The sequence below is a fragment of the Heterodontus francisci genome, chromosome 18, assembly GCF_036365525.1.
Source record: "Heterodontus francisci isolate sHetFra1 chromosome 18, sHetFra1.hap1, whole genome shotgun sequence".
Classification (NCBI taxonomy): domain Eukaryota; kingdom Metazoa; phylum Chordata; class Chondrichthyes; order Heterodontiformes; family Heterodontidae; genus Heterodontus; species Heterodontus francisci.
In genome coordinates, this window is record NC_090388.1 from 50,188,097 (window position 1) to 50,214,647 (window position 26,551).

General features: G+C 42.5%; 1 protein-coding gene across 2 annotated transcripts in view; it reads right to left on the reverse strand.

Annotated features, from left to right (window-relative positions):
* Positions 1–1,522: 1,522 nt before the first annotated feature.
* LOC137379618 (probable E3 ubiquitin-protein ligase bre1) overlaps positions 1,523–26,551 on the reverse strand; it is a 66,069-nt gene continuing 41,040 nt past the window's right edge. The window contains exons 1-2 of one of the 2 annotated variants that reach the window (XM_068050693.1): positions 8,116–8,212; positions 1,523–4,758 (exon numbers count right to left, since the gene is read on the reverse strand). In XM_068050693.1, the coding sequence (XP_067906794.1) occupies positions 2,759–4,552 (1,794 nt within the window). In that variant the 5' untranslated portion in view covers positions 4,553–4,758; positions 8,116–8,212 and the 3' untranslated portion in view covers positions 1,523–2,758. Of the gene's footprint in view, positions 4,759–8,115; positions 8,213–26,551 lie in introns of those variants that run through there. The other variant, XM_068050695.1, reaches the window with a different exon arrangement.

Consider the following 26,551-nt stretch of genomic DNA (forward strand, 5'->3'; position numbering starts at 1 on the left):
ATCTGCTGCTGATCCTTGGAATGAACCAGAGGTGAAGAAGTTCAAGGCCACAATGACTTTAACGGATACTGTCAGGTCATGGAGAGCAGTGCTGCGAGGTGTGAGGCCTTCCTTAATGAGGGTACAAATTTCAGTTGCCATCTGCCTCGATAGGTGCAGTCTCCCGTGTCACTGATTCACTGACTAGTCCAGGCAGCTTCTTCTTTGGCGGTACCCTCAATGCTGAGAGTATGCACTTTGTTGCCTTCCTGGCCCTGGATGTTGATCCTCATCTCCACTGCTCGCTATCTCTGAACACCTTAATCCTACGTCCAACTGTTGCCTTGCTTACAGTCAGCTGCACTCACAATGCTCGCTGGACCCTCCCCCACCAATGGCCCCGTGACCCCTGGAGGGTCATGACCCCCTCAACTAATTAAGCGCACACAGACCACTTGCTCTGCTAACTTCGCTGATTCAATGGCACCTGAGTGCCAATGACTGCGTGTCCCTCTCAACCGTGCAACCCTTTTATGGGCCCACCTAATTGAATGGCATGGCCATGATTGGCTCCTTGCTGTGTTGCTCTTTCCACTTGAGCTGTTCCTGATGCATCGTGTAAGCCGTGCTTCCTCACAATATTCCAAACTGGCCTTTGACGAGATGACAAACAAGCTAATTAACAGGATTAATTGGCCAATAATCTGATCCGGGCAGGTTGCCAGGTCCCGCCTTCCACCCTCCTGAGGAAAATTGCTGACAGTCAGAATGGCAGCGGCAAACTGGCATGACAGCTGGCGGTGCTAAATTACGCACCTGCCCACCTCTGTTCTCGCCCCCATGTGGGGGCGAAAATTCACCCCGGATCTCTGCCATTATGCTGAGGCCCTTGAAATGAGAAACACCAGCACCCACAGGAAACAGGCCAGAGCTTCATTAACCCATGCAAATTGGGATCATATGATTCTAGTATGGGCCCAATGTAATTTTGAAGTACCAATGGGCGGAGTGTGTGCATGCATGTTATGCCCATTGGTGCTTGATGTAGAGTAACCTAACCAATTGTGCTCAAAGCGTCATTGCAGGCTGTTCGAATAACAGTTTATAAATGACATTTGCAGGACCAGGAGAAGCATTAATTTTCCACTAGCTCCAAAATTTCTGACAAGCCCTAATTCCCAACCTTCTGCACCCTCCCCGAGGATTGCCTTCCCACCAGCTTTGAGCTTGCCTGCACCAGCTGATTCCACAGGGGAAATGGCAGATTTTCTTTGCCCCTCCTTATTGTGAGTTGCTCCCAGCCACTTGCTGACGAATACTAATGAGGCCTGATCATGAAAATGCTTCCGTTTCTGACCACTTTCATTGGGTTACCAGTGGGTGCACCCAACCCTACTCTTTGAAAATGGTCACATGAAAATATACCCCTGACCCTTGGTGGAACATATTGAGTCAACCTTCTTCCTTCTAGCATCACACTTTAAGTAAGACGTTCACAACATTGTTGTGTATACAGAACTGACTTTATTCATGCAGCACAGGTTTCAATCTATAAATTACAAAGGTAGCAGCCCCAGGTTTCTCGATCTCTCCAGCTACCTAACTAGCCCTGGAAAACCCTCCTTATATATTCTATTAGTTTACTTCAAAAGTACATTGCACAGATAAATAGATCCTTGGACTTCTCACCCCTCTAACTTTCTCATGATGAATTACCTCATAATTTAGCTGTCTCCTGCCTTTCAGAAGGACAGCTTATTTTAGTCAAATTGTAAAGGCATCCATTCTATACCATTAATCCTTCTGCTTATGTTTGTTCCACTGATCACTAAAGTTATACATTAATCACTCACAATTGATGTTTCAGTCACGTAATTCCTTACATAGGCATTCTTTGAAGACGATAAAAACGCATCTGGAGAGGAACATAATTCATCTCCCTCTCCCTCATCGGCAAACTACTGATCCATCTCTCCCATTATCCCTAGGAACCCTGTTGCTCCTTGACCAGTTACATTATACAGTTCAGTTTGATTATTACCACTTCATTCTCCAACATGTCGAACAATGATATTTGGTGGGCCTATTTTTTTAATAAAAGTTCCAGTGCACAGGTAAACATTTCTGAATAGTCTTTTTTACCAAAGGATACATTAAAGAATCACATTGAGGACATTTGGACAAATATCTCTGTAACCAGTTTCAAGCAGTACAAATCCTGTAATAGTGGTATGATTTCACTATTCCTTTTCCACTAACACAGAATTAGTCCATTACAAAACCAAGAGGCTTAGCGGTATTTGAATATTGTTTAGACATCCTATAATTTTGCAAATTGTTATTTGACTAGGTTTAGTTAATAACTCAAAAAGAACTGTAGATCACCAGCATAACATTTGTACATTTTAACATTTTGCATCTTTCACAGCAACTTAAACTGTAGTTTATGAAGATTACAGGGAGCATTCGGAAGTTTTTTTTAATTCATTCATGGGATGTGAGCGTCGGTGGCTAGGCCACCATTTATTGCCCATCCCTAATTGCCGATAATTTTACTTCTGTGTGTAATCTTAATCCACTGGCTAGATGGACAGCTACTTTGAACAATTTAAATTAATTTAAAGTAAACAAGAAATGAATTTGATTGCAGTGTGAATCTAGTGTGAGCTCAGCTTAGTAACAAAATATAATCTGAAGACTGACTGCATTGCCAGACCTTACTTTGAAGTTAGTTGCTTGTTTTTTGTTTTGACTCCTCATTGTCCTATACATCTGGTGTTCAACAAAGCTTTGCATTAAGGTCAGATAATGTTTCACCAACCTCCTTATCTCTGAGTATGTGACCTTGTTTCAGGGCTTTAGATCTTTCTTCAGCTGCTTTGTATGGCTTTCCATACAAAGAATAAGATGTTTTAAGTTGGACTTTCTGGTCATCCTGTATTGATGAATTACCACTTACATCATGCAGATTCTCTTCCATTCTGTGCACAAACCAATTCTTTACGGCTGGAGTAACTATAGCTTCTTGGAGCCATTTTGGATTCTGTGTTACCCCAGTGAACTCAGATACCAATGAAATATTAGCCAACCTATCAAACTCTTTCCCTGTATTGACTCTCTTTTTGCTATCCATTTTATTTTGTATTCGTTTACTCGCCAATTTTGGGACAATGTTTTGAAAATCTTTATCCAGTTCTGTCTCCTGTTCTTTCATCTTTGCTCGGATCTCCTTGGATTCCTTTGACTTTCTTGAAAGCCATTCATTGAATGGTAATCTATGTATGAGATGCGTCCCTCTTCTACAATTGCCATTGTCCAGTCCTTTGATCTGAGGTGTGTTGCCGGAACTTGGTGTATCTCTTTTTGTCTTTCTGAAGGATGTTGATTTTGAAAATGCTTTCTGCTTAATTTCTTGATGCACTAATTTAATCTTCTGCACTTTCTTGCTGTTTGATTTCTGGGATTCTTGGCTGCCATGCTGTGAATCTTGAACCAGTGTTGCCTCCATCTTGCATGAACTCGTCACTTGATCTTTAGATAAATCTTTAGATGGTCTTGAAGACATGATCTCTGTTTTGGATTTCTCAGTACCGAGAATAAGCACTCTTTTCTTGTTCATCTCCAAATTGTCTTCAGTTATTTGTTTTTCAGTCTTTAAGGTTTTAGCTGAGCTTTGGTTAACAGATTTTCTGACTCCATTTACTACAGGAGGTGATGTCTTTGCATTCTGAGTATTTGCACCTGTACCGAGTGAAATCATACAGTTGTTAACTTTCATATTCTTCTGAATCCTGTTTATGTTTTTCTTCTCCATCCATGTTTTAACCTTTTCTTCAGATTCCCTTTGCCTTTTTTGATGATCAATTTCTTGCCTTTTATGTTCAGCTCTTTCCAGGCGTCTCTGCTTCCTCTTTGCTTTTCTCTCTTTTCTTAGTAACATGTTCTTTTGATGAATCCACGCCTTTACAACATTATTGTTTGAGTTTTCCAGATGACTGTCAATTGGCACTGAAATTCTCTTCCTCAGAATATCTTCACTCTGCTGTTTACTCTGGGTTCGCATTTTCATTTTCCATTTTTGAATGTGCTGAATAGACACATTTACAGTTGGGGCTGAATTGGAACGGACAATTCGTAGACCAAATGGCTTCATCGTGGCAATGATTAATCTGGGCTTTGCAAAGATCTTTTCATTAATTTGTAATGTTTCACTTTTGTTTGTTAAGTGTTTTCTTTCCTTTTTAACTATACTAACCTTCATTGGACATGGTGGATTTTGAGAGCATGTGTTTTCAGCTTCTTCAAAGTCTTCATTCTTCCCACATTGAGATACTTCAAAATTATCAACACTGATTGCTCTGGAGAGTCCTTTAGGGTTTGAACAGATTGAATTATTTGTCTCAAACCTACCACGCTTCTTATGAGATGTCCATTTAGGCAGTTGTCTTGAGTCTATGAGCACATCATCTGACCACATTTCTTCTGTATTGATGAGTAACTTTTGTGTTCTTCGCCCTTTGGTGTTCTTTTCCACTTTCACTGTAGTTTCATTCCCATTCTTCATCTTGGCCATTTGCTTGTATAGTTAAACTTTGTTGCTAGAAGAATCAACTCTCTAGATTCGGCTCAAATACTCCTGGTGGAGTTCATATTTTGGTTCAGCAGTAGTCTGGCTCACAGGAGAATAACTGTTTCATGCTAATAGCATATTAATTAGGATCAATCATGAATTCATTCATTGATGTTCAATCCTCCCAGGGAAAATTAATGTGATGAAACCTACAAATGAACCACAACACAGAAGTAAACCATTGGGAAATTCACATAATTGCTCCAATTGGCAATTACAGTGTTATATAATCTGATAATGTTGTGGTTAATGATTTTAATACAACACTAGATCAAACATTTTGGAATGTTCTTGGAATAACTTCATATTCTCATAAATGCAACATCTGTTCTATCAATTAAAGCTTGCTTGTGATTTACTAAGCACGTTAATTTACAGATGATCTCCAGAAAATTTACAGTGATTACATCACAATCTTCAAGCTTTCAGCAGGAATATCATCATACATCTATCATAATTGTGTGTTCTGGCTCAAAAGAAAGAGAAACTGAAATAATAATATTGCCCTATCAGCTACCAAATGTACTCCATAAACAATGGAGATAAAAATTAAAACTACAAACGATGGAAATGTGAAATATAACAGAAAATACTGGAAATGCACAGAAGGTTAATGAGAATTTTGAAAAGAAAGATTGGTTAACATTTCTGATTTTGTTGGAACTTATGAGAAATCTGGCTTTATCAGCACAGTGAAGCAGAACCATCCTGCTCCCAAAATGTTAAATTAAGCATAAAACCAAAGAAATCTAATAATGGAGCATTGGTACAATTGGCTACCAGGAAAAATCAGTTTGGGACAATAACAGCCAAATTTCTAATGGATGAAATTGCATTGCACAAAAATTGATTATGTGAATACTAAACTACAGAGCAAAGCTTATCGTTGACCAAAAGTAACTCATGGCATGAACCACTTTGAGATGTTTCAATGTGATAAGGTGCTTTGTGAATGCCAGTATTACCGTTCATTGGCATTCTTAATTATAGGGACATTGGAGCTGGGTGCGTTGTTGGAGACAGGGCAATGAGATTTACTTTACAACTAACCCAAAGTAGATCTGACTTGGGAGTGCTTGAGTGCTGTTGAATTGAAGCTATACTTCTGCATTTAACCCGTGTTATATCTTAGCTGAAATAAAAGCAAGAAATGCTGGAAATACTCAGCAGGTCTGGCAGCATCTGTGGAGAGAGAAGCAGAGTTAACGTTTCAGGTCCTGAAAGGTTAACTCTGCTTCTCTCTCCACAGATGCTGCCTGACCTGTTGAGTATTTCCAGCATTTCTTCTTTTTATTTCAGATTTCCAGCATCCGCAGTATTTTGCTTTTATTATATCTTAGCTGGGTGGGTGAGGTATTGATACTGTCCAATCAGAGAAGCATTCTGTTCTCCAGCATTGACATTTTTTTACTATGAAGAACACAAGCATTCACAGAAAAATGTTTAAGTAAAAACTCCAGCCTAAATATTACAATAATATTCTGTCCCACTTTGAAAGAAACTGTGCTGATCCACAGATTCTGTGCACTTCAAATATTTTTGTTCTCGTTGCAGAGCCAACATGCTCCTAAAATGTAAAAATATACGTAAAGCTAAAGAAACTTGACTTCATGTTTCTGATTACTTACACTGTTTAAGAAGATGTTGCAAAATGGCCGAGAGTTTTCCTGTTCCCCTAGAACTGCAAAACCCAATGCAGCTGATTTGCAGGCAACCAATTCCACTGGGTGGGAGGCGGTTGGTGCAAATCCCCCATCTGTCCAATGGAATCTGTCATACACCCCACTAGCTTTCATGGTTAGACATCATTTCCAATATAGCAGCGAGCTGCAAACACCAAGGTAGCATACACAGGCAACTTGCTGCTGTGGGAAAGGGTAAGATAATTCCTAAAGATATAGATAAAGATAGTTTGGCAGGGAGATGGGAACCTGAGCGCAGTCTTAGATGAGACAATTTCAGGGCAGGGAATGGGTGGCAGAAAATTAGCATGTGACTCAGAAAGACAGAAGAAGCAAAGGTTAAAAAGTGTGCAGCACAGGAGCTTGGCTGTGTTAAAGGGTTTTTATTTAAATACAAGGAGTTTAGTAAATAAAGTCGATGAGCTAAGGAAACAGATAGACACATGGCAACACGATATCATTGCTATAACAGAAACTTGGCTTAAAGAAGGGCAAAAGTGGTAGGTGTCTGGAATTCACTGCCAGGAATGGTGGTGGAGGCAGATACCCTTTATTCTTTTAAAATGTGCCTGGAACTGCACCTGAAGAGTTGTAACCTGCAAGGCTATAGATCAGGTGCTGGAAAGTGAGATTAGATTGGATGGCTTGTTTTTTCGGCCAGCATGGACACGATGGGCTGAATTTTCTCCTTCTGTGCCGTAATTTTTCTATGGTTCTATATATTATATATATTATAATTATACATGCTCCTCCTGGACACACAAAATTCCTTTTAAATACTTCCCACGGGCTGTTTTGTGAGTGGTCTTCAGCAATCCCCTTCAGGACCATCCACTTAGGCTATTCAGCACTTCATCATTTTGTACACGAAAATGGCGCCAGGGCCCCTAAAACCAGTTTGGGACCCTGTCTCAAATATTGAAATAGGGTCCACCTTCTTTATATACACTTTCAGAAGGTATTGCAAAAAGCCTGGAAAATTTTACACAGCATTTTATTGAGCCTGGTGAAAAAGCAAATCACGCAACCTCCAAATGAAACAAACCAGATTAATTTGAGTTCAATTCAGTTCAGTGCATTTATAAACGTATAAAGTGCCTGGGAGGAGGAAGTTGCAAGGAATAAGGATATGGGACAGGGACTTGCATTGGTTTCACCCACACTGACTCACCAATCTCAGCTTGTTGGATAATGTGGAGGTTGGCCATGAGCCAACGATCCAGGAAATAGTCCTATGTGCCTGCCATCAGACAATTGACATAAATGGAGGTTTGATACGAGATTGGTGAAAGCTTACAAACAGGCCAGCAGAGGCTTGGAAGCAAGTCAGGGTCAGTGCATGAAGCACAAATGACCAAGAAGTGGAGTATCAGGGAAACTTTAACATTTGAAGCAATAATACTCAACAACAACAAAAGTCACTCCCTGGAAATTGATTGTGAAAATGGTAACTATCAAAAAACTAAAGTAAAATTCTCCAAGTATATGATTCATTTCATTGTAATTACAGCATTTTCCATAAATCACAACATAGTTGATCTCTTCTTTCATTCACAAAATGCACCACTGATTACAAACAGAGAAGACCACCAAAATAATTTATATTTAAAGGAAATTAATCTTGTAAAATATAACTGATATGAATGTTTGTCATTGCAATGGAATCTAGAACTGCAAAAGGTTCCTTGGAGCATTACTTTTTAACCATGAATTATTTTCTGATTGTTTCCCTTCATATGTCTGTTCAAATACTACAAGCTACTTGATACTACAATGTACTTGAACAGTTATTAAGGTTTAATGATAAGTTTGGTAGTAACTTACTGATTTATTCCAGAGACCCTTCCTCTTCTGTTTATTGCAGTGCTCCCTGAGCAACTGCATTGCAATAAGAAGTTCAGAATTTTCATTTCCGTTCTATGTCTTTCACCTAACCAATTTGACTGTAAAGTTTAAACATTGTTGATCATGGTAGCTTCCAGCTGTTGCTAAGCTATGAACAAGCAATTAACTGGTTGCCATGGAGGCAGGAGTTGTTTACCAAGTTTCCTTCAAAGACTAAGGTCTCCATGAAAAATAGTATTTAGCAAAACTTTGTTTCATTGTGCTACTTGTACATGCCATCAAAATAACAAAAAGTTAAACTCTCCTCGCAAAAAAACTTTAAAATAAATCATACATGCACTTCTGGAGCACTTTAACCTGTTGTTTCAAAACATTCCATACAACAGAATCCTTTTGGAACACATTGTGACTGACTGCAATTATGTAGGCAAAGATGGCAGCCATTCTGCATTCCTGGAGTCCACAAACAGTGGAGATCAAATGACCAATCAATCCTTTTTAAGGAGTATTGGTTGAGAGAAGGTGGTTGCCGAGGATTAATCTCTGACAATTTTCAATTGGTGCATGAGATTTTAGGAATCTTTAACATCCACATGAACTACTGTAACAAGTAGATAGGATCTTGTAATATGTCTCATGCAAAAGATGACACATCCAACAAACACAATGCAGCAATCCTTCAGTACTGCACTGGAGCATCAGCCTAGATTATGCATACATCTCCTGGTGTGGGTCTTCATTGCACAATCTTCTGACCTCGAGGCAAAAGTATAATCAGCTCACTGAATTTAATACTTTGCTTTTGTCAAATACTTTTTAGACAAAGACAGAGGGGACTAAATTGGATAGTCCCCAAAAGCGATTGTGGGGTTTATGATGCACGATTAACATGCACTATTCTATCTGATGCAAGCAGCACATCTTCACACTGCCAACTCATTATCAGATTTCTGTGTGCAGCCCTTCTGCATTCCCAAAGTCCCACAAATAGTGGAGATCAAATGACAAATCAATCTGTTTTTAAGTGGTACTGCTTGAGAGAACAATGTTGACTAGGATAGCTCGCTGACCTTTTTTGATGTTGTGTATGTGCATGGTTGAACGCATCAGCAGGGGAGCTAAAATTATAACTTGCCAGCAGCACTTAAAGCTTGCCTGCACCACTTAAAGGGGAGATGCAATGTGGCTGGAGCAAGTGCTGGGTGCCCTGTGTGAGCTGAATCTGACCTGGGAAAGAGAGATGAATGACTGAGCATGAGAGAGTGCAGGCACCCAGGTTTTCCGATGTTTCACTGGTGGACTTGGTGGGAAAGGTGGAGAAAAGGAGAAACATCTTGTATCTGCAAGGGAGCCAAAGGCCCTCCAGACACAGGGTGAGAAGGCAGTGGAAACATACAGTTGTGGAGGTCAGTGCCAGGAATCAAACTCCAAGGAGCTGGATGCAGTGTCGCAAGAAGTTCAGAAACCTCATTATAATGGTCAAGATCAGTAAATGTGCCATACCTACAAACTGCACAACTAGCATCAGACACTACTCAAATCACCAAAGCCCCATGACTCACCTACCAACCTACCAACAATCTTCATCAATGAGGACTCATACCTGTAATTCATATGTTTCACCTTATCTTTACACACAACACTGTTGCAAGCCTCACACCCACATCTCACAGCTATTCAATCATGACAACCACATCACCCAAACATATTGCACAACACTCACTCTTCCCTCACTCTTGCGGAAAAGGTGGTGCACAACTGCAAGTAGCAGGAACTCACCGGAGGTGGGGAGAAGCACCTGGATTCTGTAACCTCCATGAAAGAGATGGCATGGTCGTCAGAAGGGTCCTTGCTGAGGCCGTGGCCAGCAACAGGGCTGAATTCATTGAAGATGAAGGTAGCCTTATACCTAATCCTCCTTCTCACATCCCACTACCCACTCATCCTACAATCTCTTCTGACTTACAAGCTGCTGATTGTGTAATCATGGACCTCCTACTTTCCCCCCTCTCCTCACCTCAACCTTAGCATTCTGCCTTTTTCCTTTCAGATATCCAAGAAGGGCAAGCTGGCCAGGCTGTGTAGGAAGACCAACAGAATGATGATGAAGACACACTGTCATGTGATTTTACACTCGCAGCCACCAGCTCCGGCACTGACACTGTGCGTATGTTGGGGATAGCATAGAGGCAGGATCTGTATGTGAAGGCACCGAGTACAAGTGTGCAAGAATATTGGGGCAAGAATATCGCAAGTCCCAGCTCACCGGAAGGCAAGGTCGCACATGGGTTTTGCTGCAGACGACTCAAATGAGGACTTTGTTGGCCCAGGCTACAGAAGAAAGCTGATGGGTGTATACACAAAATGTTTGATACATTGGGAATCCCGTCAGAAATCCTGCAGTCAATGTCATGGAGCTTGAAGGAGTCTGGTGCTAACTTGGCACAGGGCTATGCACCGAGCTTGGAACCCATTCTTTCCAACATGGAACTGGTGGCCAACATCACAACACATTTGTAGGCCCAACCACAGCTCCCACCAAAAGTCTGAGTGCCACAGTGGAAGCTCAAACTGAAGCCATGCAAAGTCAGCTTGCTGTCCTGCAAGCTTAGACTGCTGCCATATGAATATCAGTATTCAAGGAGCTTGCAGGGTGTCACAGCAGTACAGCAATCTGTCCTCAAGCAGATTACCAGGATTGCTGAGGGCTCGCCCTGCCCTGCCCCCTGGACTGGTTGTGGTTCCATGGAGCAAGAACTTGCTTTCCTCTGTTAGGATAACAGCATTCATGATTCCACCACTCACATTCCGCCAGTGCCCTTTCTGTCTCCTGTCAGCCAGTCAACCCAAATTGCTGCCACCCATGCCAAGCTGGTGCAGTTCAAAGTTGGGCTTTCAAGGACCAGAGCTGCTCGAGGTCATCCTCTAAGGCCTGTTGGATCCCATCAGTTGCACAAAGAGAGACGAAGTCCGACTGTAGCTTTAAGAAACTTTATTGCAGTACTTCTTGGTTACATCATCAGCAAAGCAAATTACAACAACACCTTTGCCTCCACCTTTCTCCGGGGTGGTGCAGGGAAATCAAGCCTTTCTTATAGTTCTTCATACACATCAGTGACACCCCTTTATGTTCCCAATTGGTTTACAAACTCTGCAGTTTCTTGCTGTCATGGCCTGATTGGGGTCCTGCCTTGTCAATTTGTTTTTAACTTCTTACTTCATTTTCTCATCCCCCTTATCTTCCTGTGAACCGTTAGGCTGACTGTTATACAAAGGGTTATTATTAAGCAGCCTGCAGCTGTCCTGCTAGTTTTGCTTGCTAGTCTACTCCTACCAATAAGCTGTCTGTGCATCCCTGAAGCTATGAAGTCATTCTGATAAGCTGTCCCTACAGCACTGAATGGGCTACTATTAATTTCTGATAAGCTGTCTGCTGAAGCTCTAAAGTTTATTAGTAGTACATGATTGATTAATTATTTCACCTTAAATGTCCCCATATTATTCTGTTCTCACAGGCCACCTGCAATTCCTTCCACTGAAAATCAGCAGCTTTCCACCAGCCATGCTGCAGCCACTGGGGTAGCGTTGCATAGGAGCACTAAGTCAGGGAACGGTAAACAGAAGACAAGGAATCGGGGAATGCACAAGGGTAATTAGTTGACATTTGTATGCAATTAGGCATAATTCCATTTATAAATTTGGTTTGGAATGTTTATTTGTGTTGACTTTTATTACTGCATTGTGACCAAGACAATGATGTGATGGTCAATGACAGAAGGAAGGTAAGGAGTGTGGGACTGCTAGTGAATGGGAAATTGGGGTTGAGGTTACTAGTACCACACTTGAATTAGTTCTTCATGTACAGCCCAGGCAGAAAGGAGCTATCTAGGTTCCAGGCTCCTTTCCTCTTCTTCCTCTTCTGCCTCCTCCTTTTCCATATCCTCTTTCTCTTCCTCCTCCTACTGCTGCTCCTCAGCATCTCACCCAATAGGTGGAGGCAAGGGCTGTTCCCTCAAGGTAGCAAGGTTATGCTGCATGCAGCATACCACCACAAATATTGAGAGTCGCTCAGCCATGTCTTGCAGGGCTCCTTCACAGCAGTCCAGGTAATAGAATTAATGCTTCCGCATACCAATGATCTGCTCTAGCATATTTATTGTGGCAGCATGGCTCTTATTGTATACGTGCTGCCCATATGTGGGCTGAATTTTCTTCTCCTAGGGAGCAACGGAGGGCAATAAAAATGGTGGCCCACACACATGGGCTGTTCGCCACTATGCCACCACGATCTACCACGCAGCGGCCCAACATAAATACTCTGGTCGGGCCACCCTCCCAACTCCCACAATCACATGGAGGGGGTGGGCTCTGCGATGCTGGCAACGGCGCCAGCTGCCTGTGAAGATTGCTGCGAATTTTATTTAAATATATTCATTTTCTTAATTTAAATATGTAAAGCCAGGTCCTGTCAGCGAGCGGCGGGGTGTCCACCATGGACCCTTGCTGCCGCCGGAAAGATCGGGCCTGGCACTCCTGTCATCGGACCCCATGGCGGGCCGCTGCTAGTACAATCTTCCGCCCCCACCCCCCCCACCACACCCGGCCACAGATCCCGACGTCGGGACCTCAACAAAATTCCGGCCATACGTGTGGGTTGCGAACCAGAGTCATGAGCCATGTCATCAGTGGATAGGCCTTGTCACCTAGTAGCCACCCTTTGGTTTGGTGTGGTGACTGAATTACAGCTGGCACAGCGGACTGCCATTGAATGAAGGCATCATGGCTGCTGCCAGGATACTGGGCATTGACCTGCATGATCCGCTGCCTATAATTTCACACCAGCTGCATGTTAAGGAAGTGGAATCCCTTTAAGTTCCTGTACATGGCAGAATTGATATCGGATGCCCACAAAGCAATGTGTGTGAAGGCAATGGCACCCTGCACCATGGAGAAGCCTGCAAACCTTGCAAACCCCCATGCTCACTCCACCTGCTTGAATCTGGCAAGAGAAAATTAAATGAAGTTATCTCTCTTTGAATTGACAGCCTCAATGACCTCTCTTACACAACAGTGGTCTGCAAACTGTGAAATTTTGCAAATATCTCCAGTGCTCGCCTGAAAGGAGCCAAACGCATAAAAGTTCATAACCACTGTCACCTTCACAGCCATTGGCAATGCCATCCTTATCCTGCTCTGAGGTAGGAGTTGTCGCTACAGCAGGTGACAGATTTCAATGACAATCTCCTTAGTGAAGCACAGACATCTCAAACATTGCAAGTCGCTGAGGTTCCGGGAGGGGAAATTGTTCCCTGAACACTGTGGGTAGCTATGTCACCTGCTGAGAGCCCTTCTCTCCCTCCTCCTACTCCCTCTTCTAGCAGCATATTCACCTCTGCATGGTCTCAGATCATTCACCCAGTCATGCTCGATTCCAAGAGGAAGGCATACCAGTGCACTCATGTCGTAGAGTCATTTATAACACGGAAGGAGACCATGTGGCCCATCGAGTTCATGCCGGCTCTCCACAGAGCTATCTAGTCAGTCCCACTCCCCCACTCAATCCCTGTAGCCCTGCAAGTCTATTTCCTTCAAGTGGTCATCCAATTTTCTCTTGAAGTCATTGATTGTCTCCACTTCTACCACCCTTGTGGGCAGCGAGTTCCAGGTGGTTAACACCCGCTGTATAAAAAAGTTCTTCCTCGTATTTCCCCTGCATCTCTTTCCAAAACCTTCAATCTGTGTCCCCTAGTCCTTGTATCATTAGTTAGTAGGAACAGTTTTTTTCATGTGTAACTTATCTACTAAACCTGTCATAATCTTGTTTACTTCTATTAAATCTCCCCTTAATCTCCTTTGTTCCAAGGAAAAACTGATGAAAGATTATCTCTGGTTCTCTCTCCACAGCTGCTGAATATTTTTAGCATTTTCTGTTTTTATTTCTAGGAGCAACTGGTTTGTGCAGAAGTCTTGAAATCAGCAAAAACATTCATGTCCACACTGGCTCTCTGAAAGAGCAACTTCCTCAGTTCCATTCCTCTGCCCTCTCCCCATAACCCTGCACATTCTTCCTTTTCATATAACTGTCTAATTCCGTTTTGAATGCTTTAATTGAACCTGCCTCCACCACGTTCTCAGGCAGCGCATTCCAGACCTGAACCATTCACTGCGTGAAAATGTTTTTCCTCATGTCCCTTTTGCTTCTCTTACCAAATACTTTAAATCTGTGCTCTCTCGTTTCTGGTCCTTTCACGAGTGGGAACAGTTTCTCTCTATCTACTCTGTCCAGACCACTCATGATTTTGAATACCTCAATCAAATCACCTCACAGCCTTCTCTTCTCCAAGGAAAACAGTCCTAACTTCTCCAATCTATCTTCATAACTGGAATTCCTCATCGCTGGAACCATTCTCATGAATCTTTTCTGTACTCTCTCCAATACCCTCACGTCTTTCCTCAAGTGTGGTGCCCAGAATTGGAGGCAATACTCCAGCTGAGGCCGAACTAGTGTTTTATACAAGTTCTACATAACTTCTTTGCTCTTGTACAACTCTCTGCCCCTAGTAATAAAGCCCAGGATACTGCATGCTTTATTAACCACTCTCTCAACCTGTCTTGCCACCTTCAATGACTTATGCACCTATACACCTAGGTCCCTCTGCTCCTGCGCCCGCTTTAGAATTGTAACCTTTATTCTATATTGTCTCTCCATGTTCTTCCTACCAAAATGAATCACTTCACATTTTTCTGCATTGAAGTTCATCTGCCACCTGTCGGCCCATTCCACCAACTTGTCTATGTCCTTTTGAAGTTCTACACTATCCTCCTCACAGTTCACAATGCTTCCAAGTTTCATATCATCTGCAAACTTTGAAATTGTGCCCTGTACACCAAGGTCTAGGTCATTAATATAGATCAGGAAAAGCAAGGGTCCCAACACTGATCCCTGGGGAACTCCACTACAAACCTTCCTCCAGCCTGAAAAACATCCATTAACCACTATTCTTTGTTTCCTGTCACTCAACCAGTTTGGATCCATGTTGCTATCGTCCCTTTAATTCCATGAGCTACAAGTTTGCTCACAAGTCTGTTGTGTGACACTGTATCAAATGCCTTTTGAAAGTCCATGTACACCACATCAACAGCATTGCCCTCATCAACTCTCTCTGTTACCTCCTCAAAAAATTCCAGCAAATTAGTTAAACATAATTTTCCCTTAAGAAATCCATGCTGACTTTCCTTAATTAACTTGCATTTGTTCATGTGACTATTGATTTTGTCCCAAATTATTTTTTCAGAAGTCTTCCCACTACTGAAGTTAAACTGACTGGTCTGTAGTTGTTGGGCTTATCTTTACACCCTTTTTTGAACAAGGGTGTAACGTTTGCAATTCTCCAGTCCTCTGGCACCACCCCTGAGTCTAAGGAAGACTGAAAAATTATGGCAAGTGCCTCTGTGATTTCCACCCTCACTTCCCTCAGTATCCTTGGATGCATCTCATCCGGCCCTGGTGCCTTATCCACTTTAAGTACAGACAGTCTATCTAATACTTCCTCTTTATCAATCTTAAACCCCTCTAATGTCTGACTTACCTCCTCTTTCAACATTGCCTGGGTTGCATCTTCTTCCTTGGTAAAGACATGCAAAATATTAATTTAATACCTCAACTATGCCCTCTGCGTCCATGTGTAAATCCTTTTTCTGGTCTCTATTCGGCCCCACTCCTCCTTTTACCACTACAAAATACTTCAGCACCTGCCACTCCACCCTGTGTAGACCTTTGAAACTTGAAACAACTATGGAAAGCACCAAAAAAAATTGTGGAATTGCAGTGACATGAGAAAAAATCAACCAGCAACAAACTTGTAAGCAGTTGATGATCCCTTTAAACAGTGCTGTGCAAGGTTAAGAGAGGGCATTGGTTGGAGCATGGAGCTCCAAAATGGCAGCACTGGAGTCAAATCAGCATTGCACGCTGATTGACATCACAATCTGCCTGCTCTGCATTCTTCCACCAGACATGAACTGTGTGCCTTTATCAAGCTGACGTCTGCCATGCTTTGCATCAGAAGTGTGCATGCATGCTATTTTGGATCCCAAAGGGCACTCGTAGTGCCAAGAGCATGGGCTGCCGAGCCCAATTTCATGCCCAGAGTCCCTTTAAAACAACTTTCCCGTGGTAAATTTGGACACCTCAGGCAAAGGTACAAGTCAGAAATTCAAATTTCCAAACATTCAGTGCACATAGCAAGAATGGAGGAGAAATGAATAGTTATGAAAAAACTGACCTGCAAAATAAAAAACAAATCTTTCCAAGTCATCTTCACTGTCTGTCTGTTTGTGCTAATGCTCTGAAATTCCAGTTTGTCTGAACAACTCTAAATAGCCCTGAATGTACAAACATGGCAACAACTTGCTTTTCCTTCTAATAGCCTATATATGAGTACCAACTCAGGAAAAATATTCACCATTAACCTTACATCATTAGCACAAGCACTAAAGGAGCTTTAATACGGTAATTCTCATTAATAAATTTATAAGAATTCTCCTATCAAAGGTTAAAAACCTTTGGAGCAAGGCAGCTGTGGAATATGCTGATTAAACCAGATTGATATATTTTAAACCTTATGTTGTCACAGAGTAAATCAAATGTGTATGTCCACTTAAGCTTTTTGTTGGATGTGGAGAGAGATTTAGACCTATACAATAGTAAGGTGAAATATTGATAACTTCCAGTGATAAAAGCGTATACCGAAGATAAAAAGCTTAAAGGTTATCAGATAGATTGAAGACTATAATTAGACAACTGAGCAAGCCATCTGTACCAGAGGAACACAGGTAGTTGATTAGTAAACAAAACAGTAAGTATATTAATAATAAGAGTATTTTCATTATAACTGTTAAGTGAATTAATCTAATAAATAGAGACATGTTAGGGCACTCAGACTCGTGGAATATGCATCCTGTGCCATTCAGGAACTCCAGGATGCTTCCCGTGTCTCAGACAACTACAGGTGCAAGAAGTACCATAAAGGAGCTCAAGCTCCAGGTTTTGGAGCTAGAGCAATAGCTGACATCATTGTGATCCATTTACAAGGTTGCATGTTTTGTGGATAGAAAATTTCAGGAGGTGGTCACCCCACAGCTTAAGGAAGTACAGACAGAGAGGGACAGGGTGATTGTCAGACAGACCAAAAAAAAGTAGGCAAGTCGTTCAGGAAACCCGTGAGAGCATCTCGCTCTCTAACCAGTATTCGGTTCTAAATGTTGATGGGGGAGACGGTTCCTCTGGGGAGTGCCATAGTGGTAATACAGAGGCCCTTGGGGACATAGGTTCAAATCTCACCATGGCAGCTGATGAAATTTAAATTCAATTAATTAAAAATCTAGAATTAAGAGCTAGTCTCAGTAATGCTGCCATGAACTATCATCGTTTGTTGTAAAAACCCTTCCGGTTCACTAATGTCCTTTAGGGAAGGAAATCTGCCATCCTTACCTGGTCTGGCCTACTTGTGACTCCAGACCCACAATATTGTTGACTCTTAACTGCCCTCTGAAATGGCCTAGCAAGCCTGTCAAGGGCAATTAAGGATGGGCAACAAATGCTGACCTTGCCAGTGAAGCCCTTATCCTCATGAAAGAATTTTTAAAAATCCAAGACCATAGCACCATGGGTGGTTTAGCTGTCTCGGAAGGGAGCAAAATGGTCAAGCAAGCAATAGTTATAAGGGATTCCATAGTTAGGGGAGCAGACAGGCAATTCTGGGTAGCAGACATGATGCCAGGATGGTATGTTGCCTCCCTGGGCCAGGGTCAAGGATATTGCCAAATGGCTACAGAACATTCTGGAGGAGGTGGGGGGGTGGGGGGTGAACAGCCAGAGGTCATGGTCCATATCAGTACCAATGACATAGGTAGAAAAAGGGTTGAGATCCTGCAGGCAGATTTTGAGGAGGTAGGAAAGAGATAAAGAAGCAGAACCTCAAAGGTAGTAATCTCAGGATAATTCCCAACACCACACAGTGTGTACAGATACAGCAGATGAATGCATGGCTGGAGAGATGGTGTAGGAAGGAGGGCTTTAGATTCTTGGGGCACTGAGACCAGTTCTGGGGAAGCTGGGATCTGTATAGTCCAGACGGGTTTCACCTCAACAGGGCCGGGACCAATATCCTCATGGGCAGGTTTGCTAATGCTGTTAGGGAAGGTTTAAACTAGCTAGGCAAGGGGATGGGGAACTGAGCATAGATTCAGAAGGGAGAAAAGCAGAGCTAGAAATGGAAGGCAGAAAATTAGCAAGAGAGTTTGGGAGGCAGAGCAAACAAAGGTTGGAAAATAGACAAAAAGAAGTCCGGTTGGGTTTAATGATACATAGCTAAATGCAAAGAGTGTACTGAATAAAGCAGATGAGCTGAGGGCGCAGAGTGACATGTAGAAGTTTTTATTAGCTATTACTGAAACATAGCTTAGAGAGGAATATGGCAACTTAATGTTTCTGATTACAGGGGTTTCAGACAAGTTAGAGAGGGGGATAAAAAAGGAAGTGGGTGGAAATATTGATTAAAGAAACAATTACAGCCACAAGAAAAGATTATATGTTAGCGGGATCATCAAAAGAGGCAATTTGGTTGAACTAAGGAACAAAAAAGGGGTAATCACTGCTGAGAGTGCTTTATAGACCTCCAAACAGTCCAAGGGAGATAGAAGATCAAATTTGTAGGCAAATTTCTGACAAATGCAAAAACAATAAGGCAGTAATAGTGGGGGATTTCAATTACCCTATTATTAATTGGGATACCGTTAGTGTAAAAGGTACAGAGGGCACAGAATACTGAAATTGTAATAGGGAGAACATTTTTAGCCAGTATGTGGTAAGCCCAAAAAGAATCAGGGGGCAATTCTGGTTTTAATTTTAGGGAATGAAGCTGGGCAGGTGGAAGGAGCAGAATTTGCAAAGTTCAGAAATGTAAGAGGCTTTGAGCAAGTGAAAGGGGGGAGGGGGGAAGAAGAACAAATGGAATGTCTGTGATAGGGAAGAGGGCAGGAAAGATGAAATGACAAAGTTGTCATGGAACAAAGGCAAAGGGAGTGCCAATAGTTGTAGTCTTTTACTGCTGAAAGGTCACAAACCTGAAACATTAACTCTGCTTCTCTTTCCACAGATGCTGCCAGACCTGCTGAGTATTTCCAGCACTTCCCATTTTTATTGCATTCATTCCTTTTTTTGATCTTAGGTTCATTAGGTAACATTCATGATTTCTCCTACCATATTTTGTAAAAGTAATTAACTTTAATTCTCACCATTCATACCATAATTAATGCAATACAATCAATTGCCCATTCACAGTTATTTCATGGACGAAGTTAGCATACAGACATCTTAAAGGCTTGCATTGTCCTTCACAGTTAGGATCTTAGAGTCAGAGAGAGATACAGCACTGAAACAGGCCCTTCAGCCCACTGAGTCTGTGCCAACCATCAACCACCCATTTATACTAATCCTACATCAATCCCACAGCCCCTACCATATCCACACCTTCCCTCAATTCTCCTACCATCTACCTACACTAGGGGCAATTTACAATGACCAATTTACCCATCAACCTGTAAGTCTTTGGCTGTGGGATGAAACCGGAGCACCCAGTGTAAACCCATGTGGTCACAGGGAGAACTTACAAACTCCACACAGGCAGTACCCAGAACTGAACCTGGGTTGCTGGAGTTGTGAGGCTGCGGTGCTAACCACTGCGCCACTATCTGTCCCTTATTGTTAAACTATACATTTCACAAACAGACTCAATCATTTTAAACTATTCGCATTTCCATTTAATCATTCTGAATTGTTCTAACTTCTTACCCTTTGTTTCTATAAATGTCTAGTTTCATGCAACATTATCCCTCATCATCACATAACATCCTTTATTTATGCACAACCTAATCAATGCAAACAGCTGTGCACATACCAGCAGTTAACTCTTTCCATCTTCGCTGCCTCCGGAGAATCCTTGGCATCAGGTGGCAGGACCGTATCTCCAACACAGAAGTCCTCGAGGCGGCCAACATCCCCAGCTTATACACCCTACTGAGTCAGCGGCGCTTGAGATGGCTTGGCCATGTGAGCCGCATGGAAGATGGCAGGATCCCCAAGGACACATTGTATAGCGAGCTCGCCACTGGTATCAGACCCACCGGCCGTCCATGTCTCCGCTTTAAAGACGTCTGCAAACGCGACATGAAGTCCTGTGACATTGATCACAAGTCGTGGGAGTCAGTTGCCAGCGATCGCCAGAGCTGGCGGGCAGCCATAAAGGCGGGGCTAAAGTGTGATGAGTTGAAGAGACTTAGCAGTTGACAGGAAAAAAGACAGAAGTGCAAGGGGAGAGCCAACTGCGTAACAGCCCTGACAACCAATTTTATCTGCAGCACCTGTGGAAGAGTCTTTCACTCTAGTATTGGCCTTTATAGCCACTCCAGGCGCTGCTCCACAAACCACCTCCAGGCGCTTACCCATTGTCTCCCGAGACAAGGAGGCCAAAGAAGAAGAAGAAGAAGACTCTTTGCTTACCAAAAGCCCACACAAACATTTATAAAGTACAGTACCTAAAATTCATAGTACAAGGAAAAATATATAAAAACCCATGTTTCTTACAGATGCAAAGAATTGGAAAATATCTTTGACACTTATGCCTGCACAAGATGACTACGACTCAGCATAAAACGCTCTAACAACTTATTTCATGCCCAAAAAGAATGCAATATATGAAACAATTATTTTCCAATGAACCAAACAAGAAGCAAATGAGACAATTGATCAATATTGCACATGAGTGAGACAACTGGCAACCAAATGTGACTTCGGTAATGACAAACATGTCAAAGAGAAAATCGAAACAAATAATTGAAGGTAGCCTCACTAGTCAAATATGCAGAAAAGCACTCGAGAATGCCAGAAAGCTGTCAGAGCTGCTGGAGTTAGTAAGATCACTATCCCTTTCAGAGTCCAGATCTGCTGAAGTTGAGGCTGCCAACAGCAACTACCACACTTCAATCTCAACTCCTGTGAACAGCGTTCACCGCAACCACCTTCAAAGCAACAATAACAATCTTGCAAACAGGATCATGACTTGCCCAAGTAATGCTTCCACTGTGACAGTGTTTATCCACACCACACAGTATGCCCTGCTGCTGGCAAGCAGTGTAAAGCTCGTGGGAAATTCAACCATTTTGCTTGCATTTGCTATTCATCAGAAAATTCAACTGTTAAGACCAATACTACCAAAAGGGCAACACATACACATACCACACCAAAATAATGAGAGAATGTAGCCAATATAGAGATAGATGACCCTGAATATATTTTAGCTCTCTCTTCCGGACACAACAACTAGCCATGTGTGACAGTGACCATTGGCTGCTTGAATGTAGATGCTCCCATAGATACAGGAGCATCTGTCAACGTCATGGGAGATAAAATGTTCAACAAACATCAGGACTGCCCCATCTTTTGCAAACCAGGGAATACAAAAATCTTCCCCTATAACAGTAATAAACCACTGAAAGTTCTTTTGAAATATCAGTTGCATTCAAAGACACCAGAATGAATGCTGTATTCTATGTGATATCTGGAGAAAGTGGCACACTCATCAGTTTACACACAGTGTCATGCAGACCCCCACCTGCAAAGAATGAGGCATATTAATTTTGCCATATGAACATTGATTTTTAACTGTTGCTGGAGTGAAGAAATTACTTGTTAAGAGAGATGACCAGACATTTGAGCTAGAAGTACATGTGCATACTAAGAGACGCTGCTTGTGGACAAAGGACTATTCCCTGATCCGATTAACCCAAGTGGATTTTGATCACCAGACATTGAAGGGGTAAAGAGGCACATTCCAGGGCCTGCTAAGGTAATACAATCCACAAACCCCACAGGAGAGACTGTTCCAAATAAGGAGCTAGTCACATGACTAACCTGCTGGGCAACATGAGATTTTTAGAATTGTGCCACACAGAAAGGAACAGAAGGCAGTTTTGCAACTGAAGCTGGAGCAAGCAGGCCTCTCTCCTGGCTGTCTCTCTCACCTTCTCCCAAGCCTCTGGACCCATGGAAGACACGTACACCTCAAGAGAGAAAAGACACCGACATCGAAACAAGTTGAAGCGTGAACTAGGCCCCAACAAATACCAGGACTTACCGGCAACCAAAGACTCCACATTGAACTCAAAGGACAGTAAATAGCTAACAGATATTGCCTCAAACTTTTCCGCTTATTCTTTCTACTTTTTCTGTCTCTATCTGTGTGTGTGTTTACCGCGTATGCATGCTAGCGTGGTTGCGTCGCATATACGTAGTCATTAACTGGATTAAGAGTTTAAGATTAATAAACTTCTACCTTTTTTTTTGAAATCTAAGGAAACCTGTCTGATTTCTTTGCCTTACAATTGGAGCAGTGAACAAGGATTCACTGAAGGGGGAGCTAAAAACACGGTGTTTCAAAAATTAAACCCTGTTATGGTTAAACCAGGCAAAGGCTGAGAGGGAACCCCTAGACCCCTTCTCACCTGGTCATAACAACAGCAACAGATTTGCACATGATTGCAGTCACATATGCAGTTCATACATATACCAACAACATTCTTGAACTGTATGCTGACCGCTTCATGGATATCGGCAAACTGAAGGGTGCTACATGCAAGCTGCATTTAGATCCCAAGGTGCGTCCAGCTGTGTGTCAGCATAAACGAATACTGCTCCATGTTGGAAAGCAGACAGAGAAGGAACTTAAGCGATTGCTTGACTTTGACATCATTGAAAATGTTAGGGATGAACGCACCCCTTGGATCTCACCCATACAAGTTGTCAAGAAACCCAAGAGTGAGAACATAACCAGAATTTGTGTCGATATGCAGTCACCCAACCATGCAATATGAGAAAGACATTTGACACTGACAATTGACGATACAATAGAGAAAGTGAATAGTGCAAAACGTTTTGCTAAACTTGCCCTCAATGCAGGCTACCATCCAATTGAGCTTGCAGAAAAATTGAGGTATCTTACAGTGCTCTCCAATTACATCAGGCCCTTTCAATACAAGAGGCTCAACTTTGGAGTCCATTCAGCAGCTGAGGTATTTCAGCACATGATTCAGTCTGCACTGCAAGGACTTGAGGGCACGCTGAATATCAATGATGACATTCTCATCTACACTCGCTGAAAGTGAACTTGAGACATGCCTACATGCATGCCTACAACATCTTAAAGAATGCAATCTCACCCTGAACAAAGCCTGTTCAATGAAAGCAGAATTGAAATCTTCGGTCAGGTATTGAGCAGGGTAGGAGTATCACCTGATCCATGGAAAGTCAAAGCCATTGCAAACGCTGCAGATCCTACAAACATGCATGAAATCTGGAGTCTGCTTGGGCTGATCACATACTGTAGTCATTTCAATCCTGACTTTGCTACGCTGTCTGCCACCCTACACAATCTGACAAAGGAGACCACCAAGTGGGAGTGGACTATTCTCACAAACAAGCTGTATACCAGATCAAACAATGGTTGTCAGCAAGTTGCACAAATGACTACTTCCGAGAAAACCACCCAGCTAATCATGGATGCAAGCCTGGTTGGCTTGGATGAAGCTCTCATGCAGAAAGACAAAGCAGGTCACCCATCAATCATCACGATGGCAAGTAGATCATTAACGCCAGCAGAGAAAGAAGCACTCTCAATCACATGGAGCATCCTACAATCTCATCTCTACTTGTATGGAAGCGAGTTTGAAGTGATAACCAATCATAGGCCATGATGAGCCTGTTCAACAATCTGCGGAACAAACCACCTACTCAAATAGAGTGTTGGATACTCAAACTACAAGAGTATGAGTTCCGTGTTCAGTATCAGCCAGGCAAGCTTAATCCAGTGGACTACCCTAAATGCCATCCTCTGCCGCCAATCAGTCTGACTGGTAGCAAAGAACAGAGTGGCAAAGAATGTAAATGCAGTGCCGAAGTCTCTAAAATTAGCTGATATCAAAGTGGCAACAAAACAAGATGAAGCATTGCAGCTATGTGTAATAGCTATAGAATCACAAAACTGGAAAGATGTGATTGGGAGAGTATCTACAAATGAAATCGCTCACAAGCTACAAGGTCTTCACAATGTTCGAAATTGGCTCACAGTTGCAACCACTTTTGATCATGTGTTACGCAGTAACTGCATTATCATTGTCTTTGAGAGAATGTGTTGTAGAAATAGTACATCAGGGTCACCAGGGAATTGTCAAAACCAAGCAAATTCTTTGAGAAAAGGTATGCTTCCTGGGAACTGACCACACGTTGGAGCACAAAATCAATCAGTGTTTGCCATGTCAAGCAACCATAATGTCAAAACTTCGTTATCTGCTGAGCTGCCTGCAGGTACATGGATTGAAGTTAGTATAGACTTCACAGACTTGCCCATTGCTGAGCAGTTGCCTGTTCTCACTGATGACAGCAGATTCCCAGTCGTAGAAATAGTTATGCCTGCCTCAGGAAAAGCTGTCATCACAAAGCTTCGCTTTGTTTGGAGTCCCTCAAATGATGAGAAGTGATAATGGACCCCCATTCAACAGCAATGAGTTCAGTAAATTTGCAAACTACCTGGGCTTCACTCACCGAAAAATCACACCCTGTTGTCCAAGAGCTATTGGAGAAGTTGAGAAATCCATGCTTTCTTTGAAAAAAGTGATCCGTACAGCTGCAGCTGACAGCAATCATGGAAGCAGGAGTTGTATTGTTTTCTTTGCAATTACAGAGCGCCTGCTCACTTGACCACTGGAAAGCCTCCAGCTCCGCTCATCTTCTCCCATCCTATGCGTACACGTCTCCCGGAGCTACCCCATAAGACAAATGATCAACACATACGCAAGCGTGATCGAGGACAGAAAGATTGCATGAGAGCAAACACAGAGCAAAACATGAAATTCAGAACTACACCGCTAAAGCCACAAAACAAAGTGCTTGTAAAACATGATGATTAGGTTGGAAATCAAACAAGCCCGTATGACATCCAGCTATTTGTTGTGACCAACACAAAAGGATCACTGATCATTACTAAGTGTGGTTCGCAAATCATCATATGAAACACATCATTCTTCAAAGTGTTGCAAACACCATCCACAAGCATTGTGTCTAATCCAGACATCAACACTTCAGATGAAGCATGAGTTAAAAGAGACAACACCTGATATCACACATCGATATCCTACTCGTGAGCGGCAACGTCCGCCATACTTAAGCGATTATGTTATGATGTGAAATTTAGTCCAAACAGAACAATGAGAGCAAACCACTGAAACACCATGAAACAGATAGTTCATTCTGGAAGTTCGAATATTGTGTTGATCAAAAAAAGGACGATATAACCCTCATTTACCAAGAAGGGGGGATGTGTATTCTGTAGTATATTGTTCATTTGAGGCCACCGTATGTACTTGGTAGAGCATGCGTGGTGTACCAGTAGGGGAAGTCAAATATAAAGGTTCAGTTTACAGCAGCAATCCAGAAGGCGGCACCATATGTTTTCTTCCAGAGATCTACAAATGGTTCTACAAAACAGTTCTTACAAATGGTAACCCCAGGATTTCGATAGTAGGGGTTTCAGCAATGGTAATGCCGTTGAATGTCAAGGGGAGATGGTTAAATTCTCTCATCATTGCCTGGCACTTCTCATAGAGTCATAGAGTTAAACAGCACAGAAACAGGCCCTTCGGCCCATCGTGTCTGTGCTGGCCATGCAGCACCCAACTATTCTTATCCCATATTCCTGCACTTGACCCGTAGCCCTGTATGCTATGGCATTTCAAGTGCTCATCTAAATACTTCTTAAATGTTGTGAGAGTTCCTGCCTCCACCACCTCTTCAGGCAGTGCGTTCCAGATTCCAACCTCCCTCTGGGTGAAAAAATGTTTCCTCAAATCTCCCCTAAACGTCCTGCCCCTTACCCTAAATCTATGCCCCCGGTTCTTGACCCCTCCGCTAAGGGAAAAAGTTTCCTCCTATCTAATCTATCAATGCCCCTCATAATCTTGTACACCTCAATCATGTCCCCCCTCAGCCTTCTCTGCTCCAAGGAAAACAACCCTGGCCTTTTCAGTCTCTCTTCATAGCTGAAATGCTCCAGCCCAGGCAACATCCTGGTGAATCTCCTCTGCACCCTCTCCAGTGCAATCACATCCTCCCTATAGTGTGGTGACCAGAATGTTATTTGCCACTTATCAGCCCAAGCCTGAATGTTGTTTGGGTCTTGCTGCATGTTGCCATGGACTGTTTCAGTATCTGAGAAGATGTAAATCATCAGCGAATGTCCCCAATTCTGACCTTATGATATAGGGAAGGTCATTGATGATGATGGTTGGGCCTAGGACACTACTC